The sequence below is a fragment of the Halichondria panicea genome, chromosome 13 (assembly GCF_963675165.1).
Source record: "Halichondria panicea chromosome 13, odHalPani1.1, whole genome shotgun sequence".
Classification (NCBI taxonomy): Eukaryota; Metazoa; Porifera; class Demospongiae; order Suberitida; family Halichondriidae; genus Halichondria; species Halichondria panicea.
In genome coordinates, this window is record NC_087389.1 from 3,539,255 (window position 1) to 3,563,377 (window position 24,123).

At 43.7% G+C, this 24,123-nt stretch overlaps 1 protein-coding gene across 2 annotated transcripts; it reads left to right on the plus strand.

The window, feature by feature from the left end:
• Positions 1-9: 9 nt before the first annotated feature.
• Positions 10-23,807, plus strand: LOC135346702 (uncharacterized). 2 transcript variants are annotated; one of them, XM_064544418.1, is made up of 12 exons: positions 10-182; positions 6,300-6,496; positions 6,569-6,636; positions 6,754-7,490; positions 11,254-11,450; positions 11,892-12,002; positions 12,133-12,398; positions 12,962-13,109; positions 13,172-13,310; positions 13,450-13,569; positions 21,011-23,143; positions 23,329-23,807. In XM_064544418.1, the coding sequence occupies exons 1-12, from the start codon at positions 92-94 to the stop codon at positions 23,682-23,684; spliced, it is 4,563 nt and encodes a 1,520-aa protein (XP_064400488.1). In that variant the 5' UTR covers positions 10-91; the 3' UTR covers positions 23,685-23,807. The 2 variants fall into 2 exon arrangements, with proteins under 2 accessions (XP_064400488.1, XP_064400489.1); XM_064544419.1 differs by lacking the exon at positions 6,569-6,636 and having other exon boundaries at positions 7,004-7,490.
• Positions 23,808-24,123: the final 316 nt, after the last annotated feature.

A 24,123-nucleotide genomic window follows, 5' to 3' on the forward strand; every position in this document is an offset into this window, starting at 1 on the left:
ACGCCCATCTAATAGAATCTAGTGGGGTTCGAAACGAGGGTTCGAAAGCAGGTCCAGAGCGTTCAGTTTCGATCTCTGCTCTGCTTATAATATGGATATGGATCTCATGGATACAGATAATATCAATTATAGACACGTTGCAGTGGTCATCAAAGGCCCTTCGGGATTTGGATTTGCGTTAGGTGAGAACATAATTATTATTGCTTAAAGCTAGGATCTATCATGACTGGACTATCAGGAGTGCATTCATGCACTCCTGGTACTATTTATAGAGTAGATTATCTAGGCATACATACATACAGGAAAAGAGGATATTGGAAACAAAGGTACCCTCGAGCATAGATAAACGAAAGAAAGGGATAGGCAACGCCTCACGTGATGCTAGGTAAATGCAGTGTGTGACGTCACACCCTCTGGTTGGAGGCGAGTTGCGCTCAAGAAAGTACACAATGATCCCTATATCTGCTTATTTTTCTCGTAGTGGCCTAAAAGAGGAATTCAAAGCAATCAGGCATCATGCACACATACACCCAGCACTACTGATAGCTACAGCTGCTATGTTAGTGCCGAGCTTTCTTTTATTCTTGTGTGAAAAAACACCAAATTGTCAGTTTGTGTACAGGGTTTTGCAGAATCTTTGAAATTGAGGGTGTAGAGCGTTCCTTATATGGATATCTAATCTTTACACATTGTGGTGTCATAAACACATTGTGGTGAAATGCCAAGTCTGCTTAGGAAGCAAAATTCAAAAACAAAATGGCTTTTTCTTGTGAAAAAAGCTGACCAAGGCATCATTAATTTAAGATGGAGAATAATGCATCAGACAGAGCTGCTTGGACTGTCTTATCAAAGTGTTGCTGAGAATCTCAAGTTGATCCATCATGTAGAATAGTGCATTGTTGACATGCTGACTAAGATCTACAACTTTATGGTTGACCACAGATAACCTTATAAGGAACGCTCAATGCAAAACGCTTTTTTGTGGATATTGCAAAGATTCTGCAAAACCCTGTACCTCTATCTCCAATATGAAATAGTTTTATAACATGTACGTTTCACAGAATTAAAGTGTGTTTATAACTGCATGGAACAAAGCATATTTTCCAGCTCTCAATGCAGTGAAGTAGTGGCAGCACCATGAAACGTTTGTCCAAAGTCCAGAAAGTTTGCGTACCTCTCCTACTCTTACTGTACATGGTAATCTAGTTTGAAGTGCTCTAAGACACCGTTTTTAGGTATTAGAAAGTGGAATACAAGTATCTTTATCTGTATTGTGTGATCGAAGAGATGGCATTTGAAGGGCTTGGGAACAGGACCTGTTATGGTTTGTAGAGAGTACTGACACCTCCTTTGTAGCTCACTTCCTCATCACTTTGCATAAGCAGCTCTAAAAGATTAATAGCCTATGTCTAAGTGTATCTGGTATCTCCTCAAGAGCACAGCTTGCTATAATCTTTACTGACATTTTGAGTGCACACACCCTTTTTGCTCATTACACGCCCCTTTTTAGCAACTCGCCTCATCCAACGGAAGTGCTGGGCGTTGCCTATCCCTTTCTTTCGTTTATCTATGCCTCGAATAACATTCACTTTCATATCTATGCTTTCATTTGAGGCTATCTACCAGTGGCGGATCCAGTGCAGGGCACAAGGGGCATGTGCCCCCCCTTTCTGGCTCACGAAGTGGGTGTGGCTTTGAGCAGCAATCAATTATTTCAGCATGCAGAATAGCAGACGATCTCTAGTTGTAGACTTTTGAAGCTGAAGAGCAAGATTTCATCCATTTCTGCTATCTCTTGCTACTATGTATGCCATACTGTCATCAGGAGCCCATAAATAAGAGAAGGAGCAGCTAACTTCAACGGGGATCACATCTCGTAATTGCCGGTGAAACCGCACTTCCTTGTTTGGAAGCCACTAAGTGCTTGCAAACCGCAGCCCTGTATTGTGTATAACACGTGTAGGGATTCAACCACTTAAGTGACTCTGCATATATGGAAATGCAGTCATAACCACTTACGAAACGTGATCCCTGTAGTTAGCCGCTCCTTCTCTTATTTATGGGCTCCTGCTGTCATCAATCCTTGATCAGAAAAGTTACAGTGATTGGGCTTTAAAACAACTGTTGACCTAGTAAATATTTCTTCAAACTGCCCCCCCTTTTCAAAATTCCTGGATCCGCCCCTGGTCTATAGCAAGCCAAAGTGTATAGATAGGCGTGGCCCAGCTAGCCAAGTTGATGGCCGGCCTATTTCTACACACAATTTCATCATAGATTGAATAGGGAGAGGGATTGGAAACCAAAGCAGCGTCACGTGACATTTTACATTGAATTTGCAGAATGGCACCAGAGAGCCTTTGATGTCAATCCGTGTTACAGTTGCTCAACACGCGGGAAACAATGTTTCATGAATTATGATCACTACAAGATATTCAGAGCCCCCCTAAAACGTCATTCTCATGCCCCTAATGGACTTTTGTGAAGAGAGCTAGAGGTACAAAACGTTCTTTGTCACGCTATGAGATCTTTATGTATCTAGAATGCTTCTAATATAGCTAAGACTGTGCAACTCATCGGTGTCAGAGGAGGTCGGACATCACTTTCACTTTCACTAATTATGACCTTTTAATGACATTCCAGGCCAAATTGCGCTTTTCGTTTTTGCTGACTCAGCAATACAACATGACTAGATCTAGCTATAATGGCTATTATGTGCTGATAGGGTTAGGTCCAGTAACCATCACAGACACCAAACACACGTCAACAGATTCAGCAACAGAAAGCGTGCAGAACTGCTGAACATATCTCATGAATCAGTCGCCCTCTATAACATAGACTCGTGATTAGGCCGCCCAACTTTTAGAGTGCGGTGAGACTAGCTGAAGTACTGTAGCCGCTACTGCTGAGTCAGCAAAAACGAAAAGCAATTTGGCCTGGAATGTCATTAAAAGGTTATAATTAGTGAACGTTCAAGTGATGTCCGACCTCCTTCTGCATCGGTGTACTGTGTCCCATATGGTCTCAAGTGTCAGTTGGAAGTGCAAGTTTTAATACAAATGTAGTATAATCTAGCAGACAAGTCAAGGTACTACATTTTACCAACGTTAGGTACACAGCCTCGATTACACCCCGGCGTAATGCGGATATAATTTGAGGTAACTTCCGTTTCCAATCCCTCTCCCTATTCAATCTATGATTCCATAAGCAAATGTGCTTATCTGTGCAACTCAGTTATTACCCGAGGCGCGCGTGGGCGGCCACAGGTATAGTAGTCGGTTGTATAATATATTTATAGATCTATACCTATTATATAACCTTTACGTTATAGCAATAAAATACTGCACTTGAAACTGCAGTGGAACCTCCATAAAATGGACACCATTGGGGAACAGCCTTTTTCCTGTTATAGAGAGGTGGTCTTCCTTGGGAGGTTTCGATTGCTATGCTCTGAGTCACTTCTTGCTGCAAATGAATCTTGGAGGTTTGCTAACTGCTTCTTTAGCTCATCAGGGTGTCATACAGGATTTTAGGGGGAAATAAGAAAAAATGTTGCTAAAAAAAGGGGGGGGGGGGGGTCAACTGTTATTTCAATACCCTATTCGTATGTAATTTTCCAGCTATGGACACTCAGTCATACAACTAGTACCTGGATGCAAGTTTTAGGGGGGGGAAATTGGAGCTAGAGGGGGAATATCCCCCCTTCCCCCCCTGTATTACACCCTGCTCATACAAGTTTTGAAAAGGATGTAGGGACAAGCTACAGCTAGGTTTTCCAAAATGATTGTGCAAAATAATTCTAGCTTAGCAATAATTTCCTGATAACACAGAGTGTGGCTGTTTGTTCTGGGAGGTTATTTTCCATTGCTAAAGCTGATTGGGGATCAGAAAGCTGCTCGTTATACGGAGTAGAGAGGTGGTGCTTTACATTGAAGTAGGAGTACGCAACTCCCGACTGAATCAGAGGAGGGAGGACACGATTAACCTTAGCTAGCTAATTATCACGACCTTTTAATGAACGATTCGTCTTTTTCTTTCTTTATAACCTCTACATATTGGACACGAGCTAGAGCAGCGTATATCGTAGAAGTTATCCTACTGGAGATACCCATATGGCCAAGTTGTCAGGATCTGAAGGTAATACGACCACTACAAGAAGCACCTCAAGTACTCCTATCTCCAAGATCCCTGTAAGAAGCATCCCAGGCACTCTGATCTTGCCTCTGTGAAGCACTCCTGATCCTGTCTCTAGGATCCCTACCCTATGAGGAGCACCCCAGGCACTCCTGTCTCCAAAATCCCTGTGAGAAGCACCCCAGGCACTACTGTCGCTGTGATAAAGCTGCAACATGGAATTGTTTAGTTCAGAGCGTCTCCAACATGAAGAACATCAACGACACTAACAGTCTCAGCTTCTAGCACCCCTTTATTTTTGTAGTTTGCTCTGTGCCTGCAAGAATTGCCTGTTACTCATATTACAGTACTGTTCTGTGTGTCCCAATATGTAGAGGTTGTAACTTAAGACGAATTGTTCAAAGTAAAAGGTCTGATAATTAGCTATTTATTAGTGGTGTCCTCCCCTCCTCTGGGACTGAATACACATCACTTGTAGTTGTGTAAACTGTTAGCCATGAATAAATTAAATGTGGGCTGGAGGTATGTGTGTTGTACTGATAATCATTCTCTACACCTGGCACCCACTTAAAATGCGGAAGTCATTGTAGTTTCAATCCGGATCTGAGCTCTTGGCCGTTATATAGCGTGTGGTTGCTCTTTGGAGGTGGTCGTTAATGGAGGTTCCACTGTCATTTTTACTGGGTGTGGTCAGCCATTAGCAAGTACCACCCGTGGCTCACAGAATTGCTGAAAGAGATGATGTCTCGAAGAAAGACAACTTTCATTTTGAGCGAGTTACCCGGTAAAAAAGCCTCGTTTGAAGGGCGAAAAAGCAGATAGTTTTCGAGGCTTCACTGCAATTGCAATGTAAAAGCATCACGTGCACCACTTCGTTTCCTATCCCTCCTTTTTGATCTAGGCCTGCCTTAGGCTGAAAAAACCACTCCCTTTTTCTCCCATGGAAAGGTGCTGTGTTGAGATCGAGTTGTCCCACAGTTACAACAAACTACGTATTAATTGCGTGGGTAATATACTTTTAGCCCCGTAATAACTAGGCCCCCCCCCATACTAATAATTTATGCAGATTTACATGTACGGTAGAACCTTGATTATCTGGACACCTTGCATGGTCCACAAGGCAGACCGGATAACTGAATATGCCGGAAAATCGAATGGATAAACTTACCACGTCTTAATCCACGTACCCTGATAAACAAACAGCAGTGCACGTGGGCGCATGCGCAGAAGAGCCTGTGTGTCAATGGTAACAGCAGGTAATTGCACATACACATTAGCCTATTTTCAGAGAAAATTGTAAGCCAGATAATTGAGGCTCTACTACACATACAATCAATTACCGTACAGCTGGTTATTTTCGAGGATTTATTGCCTCAAAAATGAAACCTCTGTACTGTAGGAAGGTGTGGTCATTTGAACCCCTATCCTCAAAACAGGAAGTAGTTTCCAATCTAGGCCTATCTAACTATTGTCATTTCGTTTTGCACCACTTCTGTAAAAGATAATCAGATACACAGCACTAGTGTGTTTGGCCGCCCTGGACGTGACCACACATCAATGCACTGAACTTGTATTGATTCATACAATGTTGGAAGTGCCCTACCTTAGCTTACTCTTCCAGACCTTCATGCAGTAAAAAAATTGGCAAGGTTGGCAAAAGTGTACATTTCAGAGAGATACACGGTGGGAGAGGGCAAGCTGGATATCCAGGGGTATAACCTTCCAGGAAATATGTTGCATTCTTACTAGATGTCATTATCAGGGTTAGCGCTCTGGAGTCTCCCCCTGTACTAGCTCACTAATAGTATAAAGAGAAGAGGGCATGCAACTATAATCTATCGTTTTACAAATTGACGGGGGTGTATGTCTAAAATTAGACAAGCACGTGTACTTCCTCTGTTTTTTTCCTATTCTGGCTAAATATAACATATCCTGCTGACTCATCAGTAATATGACGCATACATTGCAAGTTGCATGCCCTCTTCTCTTTCCTTGAGCAAAGCAAAACTGGCGAAGCTTGCATCACTCGTTCTGATTCGTTTTTTGGCTCATTGGTCATTTAAAGCAAAAGTTCAATTGAATTCCTTTCCTTCACCCCTTTACGCAAGGGTTGATGCTTTGATGAAGACGTACATGCACTTTAGATGCCTGACATTATCCTCCCGCAGGTGAGTCTGAGATGGGCCCAATAGTGAAGCAGATCATGGACCGCCCTCGCTGTGCCCAGCTACAAGAGGGAGATGTCCTCGTAGAGGTAAACGGGGAGAGAGTGGGGGGCTATAATAACTCTGATCTGGTCAAAGTTCTTAAGAGATACCCCGAGAAAAACCAGGCCACCTTCCTTGTAAACAGGCAGCCTCCTGAGGTAAGTACCATCGTAGTGCATAGCTGATTCCAATTTTGAGACCACTACCTGTACCCATACATGTACTTACAGACCCAGCCCACCGAACAGGATTTCGAGGCAGACCTTCATGGAGAGGTGTGTGGCACCTACTTCATTGAGTAAGTATCTGTTTTGTTGCTGTTATATTGCATATTGCATAGGCGTGTTAAATGAGTACACATCTACATGTACATGGGCTTACTAAAATTACTTTTCCCTACATTACCACTTTCCAGTCACGTGAACCGTAACACTCAGTATGAGAACCCAGTGGCTGAAGCCAAACGACACTATGCTGGCTCCCAGCTCCCTCAACGTACCAGTACCCATGGGCATAACATGCGGCCACCACCCATACAAGAACCCCCTCCCTCCATAAAGTCTGCCGCAGCGCTGGAGAAACAGCGAGAAGCTAAAGCTGCTGCGATGTGGCCTGACGCCAACCTTGCTGACCAGGGAGACGACTACCCCTACCCATACCCACAGACCCAGCCCACCGAACAGGATTTGGAGGCAGACCTTCATGGAGAGGTGATCTATGTTAGTCTACAGAAAACAGTTTCTGGGTTCGGATTCACTATTATCGGTGGAGATCGTCCTGGAGAGCTGCTCCAAATTAAAAGTATTGTCCGTGGGAGTGTTGCTGATCGTGATGGTCGACTATTAGTTGGTGATGTATTAGTACGAATCAACGGAATATCAGTGCTCACATACAACCACAGAAAGGTGGTGGACCTCGTCCAGAGCCTGCCTCTCAATTCTGATGTATCCGTCGAAGTGAGGAGGGGCTATCCGCTACAAGAATTCCGTGGAGACGAGCTTCCCTCATACCATGAGTCCAGCCATGGGTACAACGACTACCCTCCACCTCAGGACAACTACAACCAGCATAACCAACAGCAACAGCACCAGCAACTTGAGCGAGTGGCAGTGCACATCGTGAAGGGACCACTTGGGTTCGGATTCGCTCTGGGTAAATATTTGCTGGGTATTATATATAAGTATACAGTACGTACGTACACACATTTTCGAGGCACGAAATGTTCACTGCTTTCCGAGGGTTAGCAATCCCTACGAAAAGTGTTTCCATAACAGCGGACGTAAGGTGCATTGACATACTGTATAGCGTGTAATGTTTTTAGTGCGGCTAGAATACTGTAGAGCAATCTGTGTGTATTAATTTTAAATATCCGGACAATACCTTGAAAAGTGGAGATACATTCCAAGCAACGTAGCTTTATATAGCCAGCAAAGAGTGCTGCAAGTTAGATAGCTTTAGTTTTATAGATAGCTATAGTGCAACTATTCAGTCGCACACTGTTCTATTAAACTTAGCTAGCTCGCATGCAGCTGCATGCTTGTTCGGACACTTTGTGTGCTCTTTGAAGATCTGTCCCGGACAATTTCCAAAATAATTATTTTTTGCTGTCCGATAAATTAGAACATAATTACATGGTTGTTACTCAGTAATTCAGCACAATTATCGAGATTACTTTGTGGCTCCCACATTTGTTCGACATTGCCTTCCCATTTCAAGATATTTCTTAACCCAACATTCCATGCGATCATCTTGGATGGCCTCAATGACATACTGTAACATTGATTATGTTTACTAACTGTGAAAATTTCGTGTTGAAGCTCCCAAGATATGTAGTCCTATAGAATAGTACATATAGTCTCCTTCGCATGCAGGCCCTCCTTTTTCTGTTTTTTGTCAAAATAAGAATTAAGAAGAGGGAAATTGGAGAAGGAAATTGGAGGAACAAACAAAGAAAGAAGGAAGTGGTAAAGAAAAAGGAGAGCCTGCCTTGCTAAGTCGCATGATCTCCTACTGACGTAGACAAATTTTAATGAGCGTGGGCGAGAGAAAACCTCATAACTGTCCTCCCACACAGTACTTGGAGCGCATTTACTAGGAACATAATCTTGTACTGGAGTGTTTAATTTTATGAACAGTAGAATCAGCCTTTGTGAGACTTTTAGTCAGTATATAGAGTCAGTATATAGAGGAAGTATGAAAGACTAGAAAGACTAGAGTAGGCTACTGCTGTAATAATAATTATATCTACTAGTCAAGTGTGTCTGTTGACCATTTTTCTGAAATGTTGATTTCGCCCCCCCCCCCCCCCCCCTGTCAATTTTTTCTGTATGAAGGCCTGCCATGGCAATTCCAAGTTAGTATTTTTAATTGCTATACAACGTCGTGAGTTTTAATTTTCAGAAACTAAAACCACAAACACTACCCACATACCAAACTTCAGGCAATTCCGAGGGGGTCATGTGCGAACTTTTGCTATGGTTACTCGTGCAATAAGGGATTAATAGCACGAGTAACAAGCAATGCATCTAATCACACTCTTAACCATATACTATTAATTGTACCAATGACACTATGACAATGCATGTAATATCATTTTATGCCCCCAATATTCATTATTTACCCAGAATAAAAACAAACAAAAACATCTATACAGGCATTCTGAGGCATCCGTATTACTAAAATATTTTGCTGATGAAAAACCTTTGCAAATGAGCCAAATCAGCAGAAAAATTGACTTTTTGCGATCTAACTATTGCGTTGTGGCAAGGATTGTGTGTATTTACTAGTACCGTATATCTTCTAATTTATTGGACAGCAAAAAATTATTATTTTGGAAATTGTCCGGGTATAATTGGAACAGACTTTTATAGAGCATGTGAAGTGTCCGGAATAATTAGAACAAGCAAGCAGCTGCGTGCGAGCTAGCTAAGTTTAATAGAACAGGGTACGACTGAATAGTTGCACTAGCTATCTAAAACTAGCTACTCAAAACTATCGAACTGCAGCACTCTAAGTCTTACTTGCCGTCTATGAATGGTAACTCAACTTTTCAAGGTATTGTCCGGATATTTAGAACAAATGTAATATTAAAGTACTGGAGTGTCCGTTGTATTAGAACAACGAAAATTGCCCAAAAGAGTGTCCGGGGTAATTAGAAGTGTCCGATAAATTAGAAGATATACGGTACTAATTATGCCTTGGTGCGTATGCGCAAGCGAGGTATACGGTAGTGTGTTTGTGTCTGTGTGTGTCTGTATAGGTAGACTGGTACACAGCTGCTCAAGGATCAATGAAGTGCAAGTAAGAGTTTCTATAGGCTTCTAATCATGTTTTCATTTGTGAATTTGCAAAATAATGCTTTGTTCTCGAGTTATGCCTATAGTTTTGCTTACTTAGAACTGCCATTGCTGCAGCCTTTTCAGAAGAGTGCGTAGAAAAACTTGTTCACCGAGTGTTGCTACTCTACTTAGTAGTTAGCTCTGCACTAGAATGCTAGCTATATTGGTATAGCTGCAAGAGTGAGAAGAGAGCTGCAAGGCTGTGCTGATGCAGCCATTAATTTTAGACTTGACATCGATCCTTTTTTTAATAACAATCATGGTCGATCATTACCCACTCTTTGAGTTTCTCAGTGATTCTGGATTCTGGCCTGTGCATCCAGTAATATTGCAAAATGTTCATCATGATAATTATAATGTGTGTATAAAAGCTATAGCTATACTAGCAGTATAGCTTTATGTTATGTATAGCTTTGACACCTCTACCGAGGAGGCCGCAGTGCTTTCATTATTTTAGGTTTGCAATTTTATTGTTGCGAATTGATCAACCTTCGCAAAGTTTGCATATGTTTGATGCTCGCAAAACATTTAAGGAATTACCAGATAACCCAATAAGTACAACAAGTAACAACAATGTGTACGATTATACCTATAATTATGCCTCGGTGCGCATGCGCAAGCGAGATATACGGTAGTGTGTTTGTGTGTCTGTGTGTGTGTGTGTCTGTGTGTAGACTATTTCAGCTGCTCAAGGATCAATGAAGTGCAAGTAAGAGTTTCTATAGGCTTCTAGTCATGTTTTCTTGGCATGCTATTTGTGGATTTGCAAAATAAAGCTTCGTTCTCGAGTTATGCCTTACTTGGAATGCCATGCAGCCTTTTCAGAAGAGTCCGTAGCAAAACTTGTTCACCGAGTGTTGCTACTCTACTTAGTAGTTAGCTCTGCACTAGAACGCTAGCTATTGGTAGCTGCAAGAGTGAGAAGAGAGCTGCAAGGCTCTACTGACTTAATGCTTGCAGCCATTAATTTTAGACTTGAACTTTTGGCATCGATCATTTTTAACAACAATCATGGTCGATCATTACCCACTATTTGAGTTTCGCTGCGATTACAATGCATGCAGCAAAATTAGAAATGTTCATCATGCAATGATAGTATAAAAGCTAGCTAGTAGTTTTATGTTGTGTAGCTTTGGTACCTCCACCGAGGCATCAGCACCCGTGGTGCTTTCAGTTGCAGATAGCCAGAGCAAAATAACCCTTATATACATTATGGAAAAAGATAGTCACAGAAGTGGTCAGTGAAGGAGTGCTATTTCCTCATTGAAATCATACCAATATCAACCATAAAAATCCACACCAAATTAACTATCTTGTTTTTGTGTTTGAGTGAGCGGTTCCACTAGTTCGATCGATCATTATAGGTTGATTTGTAGGTGATTTATTAGTATAATTATATCTCGTTACAAGACCCACCCAGCCCATAATTAACTGTTGTATGCATATATATAATAGGAGTCTTCTGTGCATGTGCTTCCAATTTAATAGTCACCTTGTGAATTGTGTTGAGCTCTTCTAGAGTACATGCATGATGTATACATGTACACTTTCGATGCCTGACATTTATCCTCCCGCAGGTGAGTCTGAGATGGGCCCAATAGTGAAAGAGATTGTGGACCACCCTCGCTGTGCCGAACTACAAGAGGGAGATATCCTCACGGAGGTAAACAGGGAGAGAGTGAGGGGCTACGATCACTCTGATCTGGTCACAGTCCTCAAGAGATGTCCCAAGGGAAACCAGGCCACCTTCGTTGTATTCAGACAGCCTCCTAAGGTAAGTATATCAGTGCAGTGTATAAATGTATCTATATCCCATTGTGCATAATGCACTAACCACAAAGTCATTTCTAAAATTGTCCAAGGTTCATTTTGTAAGATTCTGTGTTCCTACTCCTCTGCATGTGGTGCATGGCTTAGATAAGTCCTTAAATTCTGCTTCACCATGCATATAGCACTGAGCATCTATAGATTCTCTGAAGCAGCTCTTTTTTCTGGGGGCTTGAGCTGTTTAGCCGCAGTGCATGTATAGGCGAGTTTTTTGGGCTTGGTTTTGACCGTATAGGGCAGCATGCATGCGCATTGGTGGGGTGGAGCTGTTTTTTTGCAGCAGCATAAGTAGGGTGGGGCTGTTTTTAACAGACAGTGTAGTTTGTTTCTTAATCGATAATATATTGGAATGCATGGTGTATAATCATTTGCTGCCAATATGAACCAGGGTGAACTAATGGGCAATGGTGGGCCATTCACCACGATGGAAGTCTGCCTCCTGAGACAAGTCTCAGGCTTTGGATTCAGGATCATAGGAGGGGAGGAGGAGGGATGTCAGGTACAGTATATACTGTACAAGCTGCACATACATAAATTGACTAAACATGTACACCATGCATACGAACAAATTCCTTGTAGTTATAGTTTTCTGTCTAGGGCGTAAGTATTATTTATGTCCGATTCTCTAGGCTACTGTGGAAGGTATAGTGGCTGGTGGTGCAGCTGATTTGGATGGAAGATTACAAATTGGCGATGAGATCTCACACATAAATGGCAACTCTGTTATCAATGCCTCGCATCGTGAAGTCATTGGCCTGATGGGAGATGCAGCTGCTCTAGGGGATGTGGTCCTGGGTATTCGTAGGAGGATGCCAATGTCTGAGTCTGTGCCCTATCCAAGCTCTCAGGATTCCCTGAACTGTCAGGTGGAAGGGATATCTACTGACCTTGCTAGGTAGGCAGCTTCTGTAGTATGTAAAACCAGAGGAGGTTGGACGCGCGTCATCCACCGTCAGGTTTTATCACGTGCGCTCATAAGAATCTAATTAAAATGGCCGATTATACCATTAGGCACCTCGATGCTCCACTGTTTTGTAGGCTGTACAGAGACACTGCAAGTAGCCATAAGTGGTCTAGGAGCATTCCCACCGCCCTCTCACCTTCCCCTACACTGCTGAAAATATTCCAAGATGGATCTAGACTAGTATTTAGATTTTTTTGACACTTTCCAATTTTTGTTTAACAGGATTATGACTTATATGAGCAGAGGAGGTCAGAGCACCATTAATCTGTTTCTCTTTAGCGTTCTCTAGCTCTTACTTGCATGCACTGATAAGCTTTTACATTCTCACCTTTGACCTCAAAGGAATTCTATAAAGGTTTATAATTATCACATGACTGAAGGCGTCATGATGATGCGTGTCCAACCTCCTCTGATGTAAAACGTGGCATTGGGTGTCACATGTCGTTGATGTACAAATATGGCTGTCTCGCGAGCTGTTTTGGATGTAACTGCAGTGATGATGAGGAGATCCATCACATTGACATCCGGCGCAGCGGACGAGGCTTTGGGTTCAGTATTCGTGGTGGAGCAGAGTACAACTCTCCACTGTGTGTGCTGAGGATTGCTGATGGAGGAGCAGCACAGGTTGATAGGAGATTGAGAGTAAGTTACTTGTCAACCCTGTTTAAAACTACAAATAATTATACTTATTGCTACTTATGTAGGTAGGTGATGAACTGCTTGAGATCAACGGCAACAATACAGAGAACATGCTCCACTCTGATACCATCACCATCATCAAGCACGGAGGAGACGTGGTCAAGCTCATTATCAGGAGGGTGCCTGATGAGCCATTCATTGGAGGTATGTATTACACACTCTAGAGCAAATGTAAATTATGCTTACATTTTCTGGCCATCTTCGAGTATTATTCCAATGCGTACAGAGTATACTTTCATCTGTATTGTTGTTGCTAGCCTATCTCACCATAATTTTCCCACAGGCAAGTCTGATGGTACTGTATTCTCTCCAACTGCCATGGAAGCCAAGGATCTCTATGCTCAGAATTTCCTGGGGAGGAGGGGTCATGATGCTGAGCAGGGAAAGCATCCAGAAGAAAGAGGTACAATTAACGGTACTCCACTGATGGAAAATACCAAGTCACCATTTTTAAGTGACTCTAATTTTAGCGTTTTCAGATTTTTAGGATACTATAATTTTGGCGGATTTACAGCAAATTCATTAGCACAATATTTGTTAAAAGATGTGGAGTTCTTTTTTACTCCTGCACAAAAGTAAACGTTTTGACTTCCGTTTCCAATCCCTCTCTATGGTAGACAGAGCTACTACGATTTTAAGTGGAGTTGCGTACTCTCCCTAATTGTGTTATACAACCATGCAAGTACATGTATACATGTAGATTGTAATTAGAGCCTTTGTAGCTTTTTAGCAAAATGTTTATCTCTGCAGGGAAAGACCAGATATAGAATGTCTGCACAGCTACCGTGTTACTATAATTTTTGACACATGCAATTAGCGAGGGTTGATCAATAAAATTCCAAAACCGAAATTAGTACTGGTAAATACACTGCCAGAACGCAATAGTTAGATCGCAAAGTGTCAATTTTCTGCTGATTTGGCTCATTCGCAAAAGTTTCTCACCAGCAAAATATTCGGTATAGTTATTGAGCCTTTCTTGTGTATGTATTATGTGCTATATGATAGTCCAAAAACGTCCACATGCAGAAATTATTTTTGTCATTTGAAACATTCCGCTGTTGTAGTGTTGGCGAACCACCTACCCCCGTTAAGCTGTCCCCCAGACAGCCTAGAGAGTAGAAGGGGGACATCTGATAGGCTTTCCAGAGAGACAGTATACACTAGGGTAAGCGTCCCCCTCAGGACATTCTTATGTAGTTCTAGCATTAGGTTATTTCCCTCTCTGCTTAGCTGTAAGGTCCGGGTCCCACAATGGTGTAACTTTTCACTTTTGTCAGAAAACTTGTCCAATCCAGTGATACTAATAGCTCCAAGTATAATTTTATCATTGACTAGGCCGAGTAGTGTAGGCTGCTTATATAATTGCTAGCTATAGTGTTTTACAGAGGTTAACGTCTGCATTGTTACGTACCTCATACAAAACTACTAACCTCATAACAGGATCCAGGACATCAAGTGGTCCACTCCCCCCGGAAGTGTGGTTTGGCAGAAGTGCTGAGCTGGAAGCCCCACCCCCGTCATGAAAGGGTTGGCCATTAGTGAAAGAGACCTTCACCCAGCCCACAAAGAAGCCCCCACAGCGAGCGCCCACCCCAACCCAAACATGACCTAAGCCCGCCAACCCAACACACACCGACTTAAAATAATATTGCAGAAAAAATTAACACAAAATTATACCTATCTAACGTTAGTTAGTCCGAAGCTATTGTCAACGAATATCCAGCGAGTTGCTCACGAGGTATTTTGACATAACGGAGATACGCTGCGCTCTCCCATCGGCCCAGGGTCTTTATAACACAGTCCTCCACACCCTTTGCCGCCACCGTTGTCGCCGCACCGATCCTGAAGCTGTGGCTGCAGTACTTGGCCTGATCGACACCAGCCAAACGTAGGGCTGACCTAACCCTCTCCACGAAACGGGGGCGAGACAAAACCTTTCCATCACTGAACCTAAACAGCGCCCCTGCTGATGATCCACGAGCACACAAATAGCCCAACAGAGCGGAAACCGGACATAAGTCAGCGTTAGTCCTGCCTAAATAAACAAAGACCCCCTTTCTGAACAGGTCCATCTTGGATGATTTGATGTGCACCTGGATCACTGAGGGGTCAGAAGGGTGGTCGAACGACACGTCCGCGAAACTTAAGTGGACAGCAGGGTCATACTCACTGTCCCCCGGCACCGTCATTTTCCCGCACCGTAGAAAACCGAAGAAACAAAGGCAGCATGCTGCCCATATCATCTTAATATCCCCCTGAGCCACGTTAGGCTCTGTAGGAGTGATCGGTAACCAAGGCTTGGACTTCGCTCCTGTCTCAGCCTGATTCCGCTTGATGCCCTTAAGGACATACTCGAGCCTTGGCCACGACGTCTTGGCGAATGGGTCACCTAGCCCCGACTCTATTTGCAGGTACCGGATCGCCATACTTTTATTGTACTGTGTCTTATACCCTCTCCCCCCAAGAAGGACACATAGATGGTCATCCCCCTTTCGGACAGCGAGAGGGGTTGACACGACCATTGAACACGAAATTTGAGGTACCTCTCTTGGCCCGCCTTGTATGTTTTCTGCGTCGACGCTGCTAATCCTTTTTTTAAATAGAACGAAACAAGGCCCTCCAAGTTGGGGCCGTCCAGTCGGGCCGAACCAGCACCAAAGCTTGCACCAGTTCCTCCAAGATTGGTGACGGAACACGGGCCGCCAACAGACACACCTGGAAAAATAGAGGAAGGTTATCCCGTGACAAACTATCAGCTGCTGTGTTATCCTTTCCAGGAATGTGTTCCGCAAACAGGAAAATGTTATAATGGGCCCGGAAAAACGCCAAACACCCAATCAAATGCATGGCTAACATGTCTTTACTGGTACCAGAGTTTAAAATCGCCACCACCGCGGCGTTATCACAGAAGCACTTAACCGACTTGGCAGACCACTGCCACCCCCACACAGCACAAGCCATCACGATCGATAAGAGCTCCTTTACTGTAATGTGGACCCCCCCCCCCCACGAGGGGGGCCATGTATATTGAAACCACTCGTGGTGCGACGTGAAGGTACCGCACACCCCCAGGAGCCTGACGCATCCGAAGTGAGAATGATGTCCGGGCATAGCTTGGATCTAGAGGACATAATCCGAGTGCCATTCCAGTTTGCCAGAAACAAAGACCACCACCGAAAGTCCGATCCAAACTCCCGTACAGCTGCTTTGCATAGGTCGAGGTATTGATCATGCGTCGTAAGCAGCTACGACCAGACGGGACCACTTTACAAGCGTGTTGTAGGTAGCCAAGCAACAAGAGCAGGTCCCGTTTTGTGCAGACCGTTTTTGCACTCCACTGGTTGATCAACAACTGTAGTCTTGCCAGCTTATCTGCCGGTAGCCTAATTTCCATCTTCACCGTATCGATCAGGATCCCAAGGAACACCAGGGCTGTTGACGGTCCTTCCGTCTTATGCACGGCGACTGGCATTCCCACTTCCTCGCATACTCTTAGAGCAACTTGCAGCGCCCCTGCACATTCCGGGGATCCTGCCCTTCCCAAAAACGTCATCTATATCAAGCCATCGGCTAAGGCTGTGAAATTTTTGGGCGCAGACCGTAGCCCGAACGGGAGAACCGTATCAATTGTACAGCGACTCTCCTCCCGTACCATTCCCAGCAGAGATTGGTCGTCAGGTGGACCGGGACATTCTGATAGGCACTTTCCAAATCCATCTTCGCTAGCAAACTTCCCTGTCCCAAATCAAGGATCACATCAACTGCATTATCGATTGAACAATATACCAAAGAGCACAGGTCGGCTCGAATGCCTTCGTTCACGCATCCCCCCTCAGGGTGAGAGAGGTCTATTATCAGGTGCCACTTTCCAGGTTGGCTTGACTTGGGGATCACCCAAACGTGGGCATCTATAGAGCCCTTCGGTAGTGGGCCCACCACCCTTCCTAACCGACATTCCTTCTTCAGATAGCCGGTGACTACAGACGGGTTGACGATAGCAGACTGCATGTTTTGCTGAGCGCTGCAGCATTTGACTGAATCCCTGTCGAAGCCAATGTGGAAACCCTCCTTGATTCCCTGCACCAAGTATCGAGCAAACTCTTGATCCGGAGGATCCCACAACATGGACTCCCACTTGTCCGCTTTGAGGGGTGTGTCCACCTGCACCACTAAGGAAATAATAATATTGGTGCCCGCATGCTCATAACCCGACATTTACAAGAGCACCCCACGTGCTCATACCCAGTATGATACACATAACCTTTACTGCCCAACATTTTCCAAAGAGACAGGCAACCACAAGAACACCACAACAACACATAACCATACGTACATTAATGGTTTGTAACTAATCGTCTCTAGTGGTGAAGTCTCTACCGGCCCCCGTGGCCGTCCTGGGGAGGGGGGGTCCCTCACGGCTGCACCTCGGCACTGCTGCTCCCGATGGTGGCCCCCATACTTTGCACATACGTGCTTAAAGCGACAGTAGGGGAGATCGCACTTCCCCTCATTCCAGTTAAAACAGGCTCCCCGTATCTTTGTTCTATCCCGGGTCTGCCTTCTTTGGTCGTCGTACTCCCTGGAGAAACCTTGCCCCTGGCCTGTCTTGCCGACGATAGTAGACGCCAAGGCACAAGCCTGCGAGGCGTGGTCTGTCTCCATGCAGCGCTGGCATGCCCTCCCCTGTTGGTTCTGCATGGCCAGGAACGATGTGGAGTATAAAGAACTGTTTACCACCGACCAGTTCACTTTGCGATTGTTGGCTGCCTATTGACGAAACATTGAGTCGTACACCTGCCAGCCTTTTCCTCCGCACCGACAGGCCTCATGAACCACTAACGTTTGATACGCCCACAGCTCTCGTACCCTATGGGGGTGCTTTTGGGCTACCACACTAGCGTACATTCCAAAGCACGCGATCCAACTCAGTAGGTCAGGAACCTCCCTGCGAGATGGCCGAGTTCCACCTCCTAGACCCGCCTCCAAACTCTGTCTCCTACCCAACTCCACGGAGAAGCTCTGCCATATCCACGTAGTCTCCTTTTTGTATCTTCTTCACTAACTTTGGTGGAACAGGGGGCAGGCCCTTGCTCAGTATAAACGGGGGGTCTGAGATTACACTGGCCTCCTTCGCTTGGCCTCCTTCGCTCCCCCTCCTGGGGTAAGAGTACTGGCGTCAGTCACCTTGGACCCGGCGTCTTCGTCTTTATCGTCCCCACCTCCGAACACAGGAACCCTCAGCCTCTCCAAGTCCCCCTCCAGTGGGATCGTTCCCAGTGATGTGCCTGTAAGAGGAGGACAGTTAGCACCCTTGCTACGTGACCTACACCCCCAGATCGCCATGATACACCATGACATTCGTCATCCCACCCCGGCTCAGAGGAGCTCACCTCAGAGGAACCACATTCCCCCCTCCCCCGGCTCGGAGGAGCATCCACCCACCATAGGGGCCTACATTTTCCCCCAACTCAGAGGAGCCCCACGGGGGCCATGTCTTACACTTACACCCCCCCTCGCTCGGAGGAGCATCCATTTTTCCAGCTCCGAGGAGCATCTAAGGGGACCCTGCCCTACATGTATACACCCCAGCTCAGAGGAGCCTCCACGGGGGCCATGCCGTACACTTTTCACCCACCCCCCCCCCCGCTCAGAGGAGCGTCTATGTTTTCCGCTCCGAAGAGGGGACATTTATACACCCCAGCTCAGAGGAGCATCCACGGGGACCGCGCCAGAGCTACTGCCAGCTCCGACACAATTCGATGACACTGTATACATGTACATTATGCTATACGCTTGGATATTCTACTCTGAAAACAAACTGACTCCATGCACTGATTCACCTGTACCGCTGGATTCTCCGAGCTTCTCCTTCCCCCCTTTCGTGCTCCCTTCCTCCCGAATTACCTCCCGTAGCAGGGTCTTCAGCATATCCCGGGTGAATGGGGGTGCTGGTGGAGGAGTATTGTCAGAGCCTTCGTCCATGGTCCAAAGATGGGGAAACGACTGGTAGATATAGGATTAAAACTGATAGAAACAGCTACTCCACTTTCGGTATGATATCAGACAGATGGTCGCACGTGGCTGGTCATCCTAATACGCATGCGCGGCCGCAGCCGCATCCCAGGTAACCCCCTTTGCCGTTAACTACGTTTAATTCCATTAAACTACATATAATGTGCACGTATGGAGAAAGGAGAAAAGATACTGAAGCATAAAGAGGAAAGTAGCTATCCCAGCTAAGCTAAAAGCAATCGTATCACTCAATACTAGTAATAAATGATGCTAACAATACCCAGGAAAGTTAGTATAATCATAGTCGAAGCAATGATCCAGAAACGTAAGGTTACAGTAGACTCTCACTATTCCGGCTCTCTGAAGTACGGCCACCTCGATATACTGGCCAAATGGATTAGCACGGATTGCTAGCTAGGTTTTTACTGCACAAAACTCGCCCTGAAATGCGGCCACTCACTATTCTGTATACTGGCCAGTACTGGCTGCCCCAAACTGCTTGTGTGCATGGATCTATGAATTCTGTTCATACAGGGCGTAATGTTTATGAATGTGTTCACTCCCATGCATGCCTCACACTCAATAAGTTCATTGTGATCACAGGTTTTAATGTAATTTTATATGTTTATTACAACCGGATATGACGTTTTGTGTGTAGTTTGGCAGATAAAATTGGATTACACTTAATAGAGCAGCATATTATAATGATTCATTATTTTCGAGACTGAACCGCAAAATTATTCATCAGATTTGAGGTATATAGGATCGTTTTTAGCTGCGGCTATTTAAAATGTGGCCACCTCGCTATTCCGGCCAAGCTGCACTGTCCCAAGGGTGGCCTGATTAAAAAGCATATGTTGCGCCGTCATGACCAACCTCCTCTTATCACTCCAATTTTTCCGACCATGTCCACATGATTTGTGGCATTGCGTATACTTTGCTGTAAATGTTTATGTTTATGTAACAGGCTCTAGGAAAACAGAATATTTGCTCAAACAAAGATTTTCGCTATCTCTCTACACCAGATGATAGAGCAAAGCATCGCCTACGCAATGGTATACGTATAGCGTGCACATAGCGCATTAAAAACTCAAAGCTGTGAAATAGAGAAAGTGCTCCTCTCAATAACTAGTGACTGTTTAGACAAAGTGCTTCGGTAGAATTATGAGAGGTATTAGAAGGACTGTAGATACAATTATTACACCTGTTATATATAGCTCAATACTAACATTAGCCTCATTTCCAGGCCGAATTGTCTCTAAATAACGCTATAGGTCGTCAACTAGGCCTGATATTGAATATATCTGCATGGGCGTGGTTAGGAACTAAAAAACAAAAGCAGTGTTGGTCCTATACCTATTAGATCAGAAATTGATTGCAAAGAGAGTCGCTATACCATGTTGAAAACCAGACAAAGACGTTTCTTCTTTCCAACAGAAGCTCGAGAGCCTGGGCCTGTTCTGCCATTGGAGTGAGTGCTTCAGCTTCAGCAAAACAATGTATACGTTAATACTTAAGCTTGCCATTGCTAGCTATAGCTAGATAATCTATGGCTAAATGTTTTAGTACTTGAGAGCGCTAAATTACGGTATTAAACTTATACAGGGAAATATACAGGGAAATAATAATGACAGGAAATAAAATGTGAGGAACGGTTCCTACCACGCCCAGATACAATCAATACGGCCTGTATTTTTCAACTTTGTTCTACTAAAGAAAAAACAAGGCTATATACTAAGACCAGAGCCTGTCACATAATTACTAATAAGTTATTAATCACATTCATCGATAAAACTTAATAATTATATACAATAAAACAATTATGCTTGCAGAGCGCCTCTACAATGAAGCCTTGAAAGTAGGTTATGTGTCTGTGAACACCTCGAATGTCCTTCTCTTTGGAATGGCCGGCACCGGAAAGACTTCCACCAAAAATCTAATTTTTGGCCTACCTCCCCCTGAAAAAAGAAACAGTACCCCATTGGCTAATGCAGCAGAGCGTTTACTTGTTCGTAAAATTCGAAATTTAAGTGGCACCAAAGTTCAAGCGACTCAGGACAGCTGGAAACCTGTCACTGCTGATGAATTAAAGCAGCATATAGCCGACTTAGTTCAATCATACGGGAAAAGCATTTTAAGTGCACCGGAAGCCTCGGCTGAGATAGCTACTAAAGTGCAACATATGTCTTTGAAGCCAGAAACATCTACAACAGATCCTATAGAAATTCATTCTGAAATCAATCCTCCTCTGCATGACGACAAAGCAGCGTCGACTGGGTCAATCATTCATATGCCCTCACATGTAAAATCTATACCTGACCAACTGCCTTCACATACTACTGTTAGTGAGGGAAAAGAATACGATGACAAGTTTTTACGATACGTGGCTGATCTTGTCTCAGAAATCCAATCTTTGGTTACTATGACAACTGCTAGGGAAGTGTTTGGTTCGAATTGGTTGTATTTCATTGATAGTGGAGGTCAGCCTCACTTCTACAACCTTCTGCCACTTTTCATTCAAGATGTTTCTGTTGCATTGTACGTTTTTCGACTCTCTGACCGACTAGATGATCGTCCATTAGTCGAATACTACAAGGATGATGTACCAGTAGGTGATGCGTTTCGATCTAATCTTACGACTGCTGACAACTTCAAGTATTTAGTTCAATCGATTCAATCCCACAACAAAGATTGTAGGCTGGTTTGCATTGGTACACACTCGGACAAGGCTCACAAGTGCCGAGAAAAGTTAGAAGATAAAAATCGATGTTTATTTGAGCTGCTCCCTGAGAGTATTGTTGAGAAGTGTCACTTTAACAATGTGTGTGGAACAGAACAGTTGATCTTGTGTATTGACACTCAAGTACTTGGATCTGATCGTAAGAAAACTGCTGATGCCGTCCGTGAAATTATTCGTGAATGCCCTTGCAAAGAAATCAAGGTACCAATTTGGTGGTACAACCTCGAGATCATTATTGAGAAAATTTCTGTCGAAAAGGATCAAAAAATTCTCAGCTTTGATCAATGCCAAGTTGTAGCTCTTACTCTACATTTTGAAAAAGATGCCCTCATAGAAGCTTTGAAGTTTTTTCACAAACATCACATTTTCCACTTCTATCCTGATGTCCTCCCCAACGTGTTGTTCTGTGACACGCAAGTTCTGTTAGACAAAGTAACAGAACTAGTTGAGTATGCTTCCTATCTGAGAGATTCTAGTAAGACAGCTTCAGGCCATGGAAAAAAAATTCAGATTCGAGATAGAGGGATTATCACTCTTGACTTCCTGTCCACTTTTCCTAAGCACTATGTAGATGGTTTGTTTGGACCTGCCCAATTGATTGAGGTTTTTAAACATCTTTTCATTGCCACTCTTTTTGCTGGTCTAACAGAGTACTTCATGCCGTCGCTCCTCGGTATACTTTCTGATGATGAGTTAACAATTCTGCGTAAAGCATTGGAGAAGAAATCAACACCTATCTTTATTCAGTTCAAGAATGGCTGGCCTCGATGTGGTGTATTCTGTTGCCTTCAAGTGTACCTTATTAAAGAATGCCATTGGTCACTTGGGAAGATTTCAAGCAAGAATAAACCAAAGCAGAATATCGCAAAGATGTACCTCCCAAATAGTCCTCAGTTAGTAACGATTATCGACTCGATAACCTATATTGAGATATATGTGGAATCTAAAGAAATTTCGATATGTTCTGAAATACGACGTAATATTTTATCGGGTATTCAGGTTGCTTGTAAAACTCTCCATTATGATAATGAAGAACCAGAGCTTGCATTCTTGTGCCCAGATTCCATTCAGAAGAAACACACTAGAGTGTTTAATAAAGCTAAGTACAATCGCCATCCTGCCGTTCTTCTAGCTGGTAGTGGCTGGATGAGGTGCACACAGCATGAAGACAATACCCACCCTCTGGAGGAAAAACACAGTGTTTGGATTGTCGATTTAAATCAAGGTGAATACTATTGTTAAGATTAAATGTTCTCTCATGTGTAGGTATGATTATAATTATAAGGTGCATGCCTATTATTAAAGGTCAGTATTTTACATGCATTGATTCCATAATACTGTAATTGTCACTATAGCTACATTCACACCAAATGAATCTATAACTGTACAATGTTTGGTTTATCTGCGCAGGTGCATCACAATCACCTGAGATTGACTACTCCCAGACTGACTGCTCAAATGCTTACACCACCATGGTTAAATGCAGTGTCAGCCTCAACTATGCCATGTCCAAAGAGCCACTCTCGCTGGCAGCTGCTCTGTTTCGTTGTGGACTAATCTCACAAAGTACCCTGAATGAAACCGCAGAGTTGAACGAAACGAAAAGAAATAAAGGGAGTCGATTGTATCGAGCGGTTTTGGACGATATTCATAATTTTCCTTCAAGATTTTCTGACTTTGTACAAGCTCTGAGGGGTGATAGGATACTGTACAGCGATGTATTAGAAGAACTAGATGGGGTTTTTGAACAGTACATTCAAGTTTAGTGTTATTTTTTTATTTTTTATACTCTGTTTGCCTATTATAAAGTACAATGTATACATCATTCTCCCCCACTTTGCATCAAATGTTATCATGCACCGTCAATAATATTGTTGGGTATATCAAAAGTCATAAGATAAAGTTAATGAACCGAGTGTTCAGAAAAAAATGTCAGCGACGCTCCATTAATTATTGGACAAGGGGTGTGAAGTTTCTGGATCTGCATGTATTAAAACTTAAAATAATATATGTTGATGTATTTCGCACACATAAGCTATGTGAAACTTGTTACAAGGTTATTGCCCAGGCCAATTTTTTCTCCCTAATATACCTCATAAGGGAGTGGGTGTAAAGTTGTAGGAGGTGGGTGGGCACAATGATTTGTGAGATAAGGTTCCACTAAACGCTAATAAAGAATGAAGACAGTGTGATAATGCATTCATT

Bases quoted from the DNA above. Each gene is read 5' to 3' on its own strand.
- LOC135346702 (XM_064544418.1), top strand. From the start codon at position 92: ATGGATATGGATCTCATGGATACAGATAATATCAATTATAGACACGTT. The intron at 6,637-6,753 runs GTAAGTATCTGT...ACCACTTTCCAG, and splicing joins TGTGGCACCTACTTCATTGA to TCACGTGAACCGTAACACTC. The intron at 12,003-12,132 runs GTACAGTATATA...CCGATTCTCTAG, and splicing joins GGGAGGAGGAGGGATGTCAG to GCTACTGTGGAAGGTATAGT.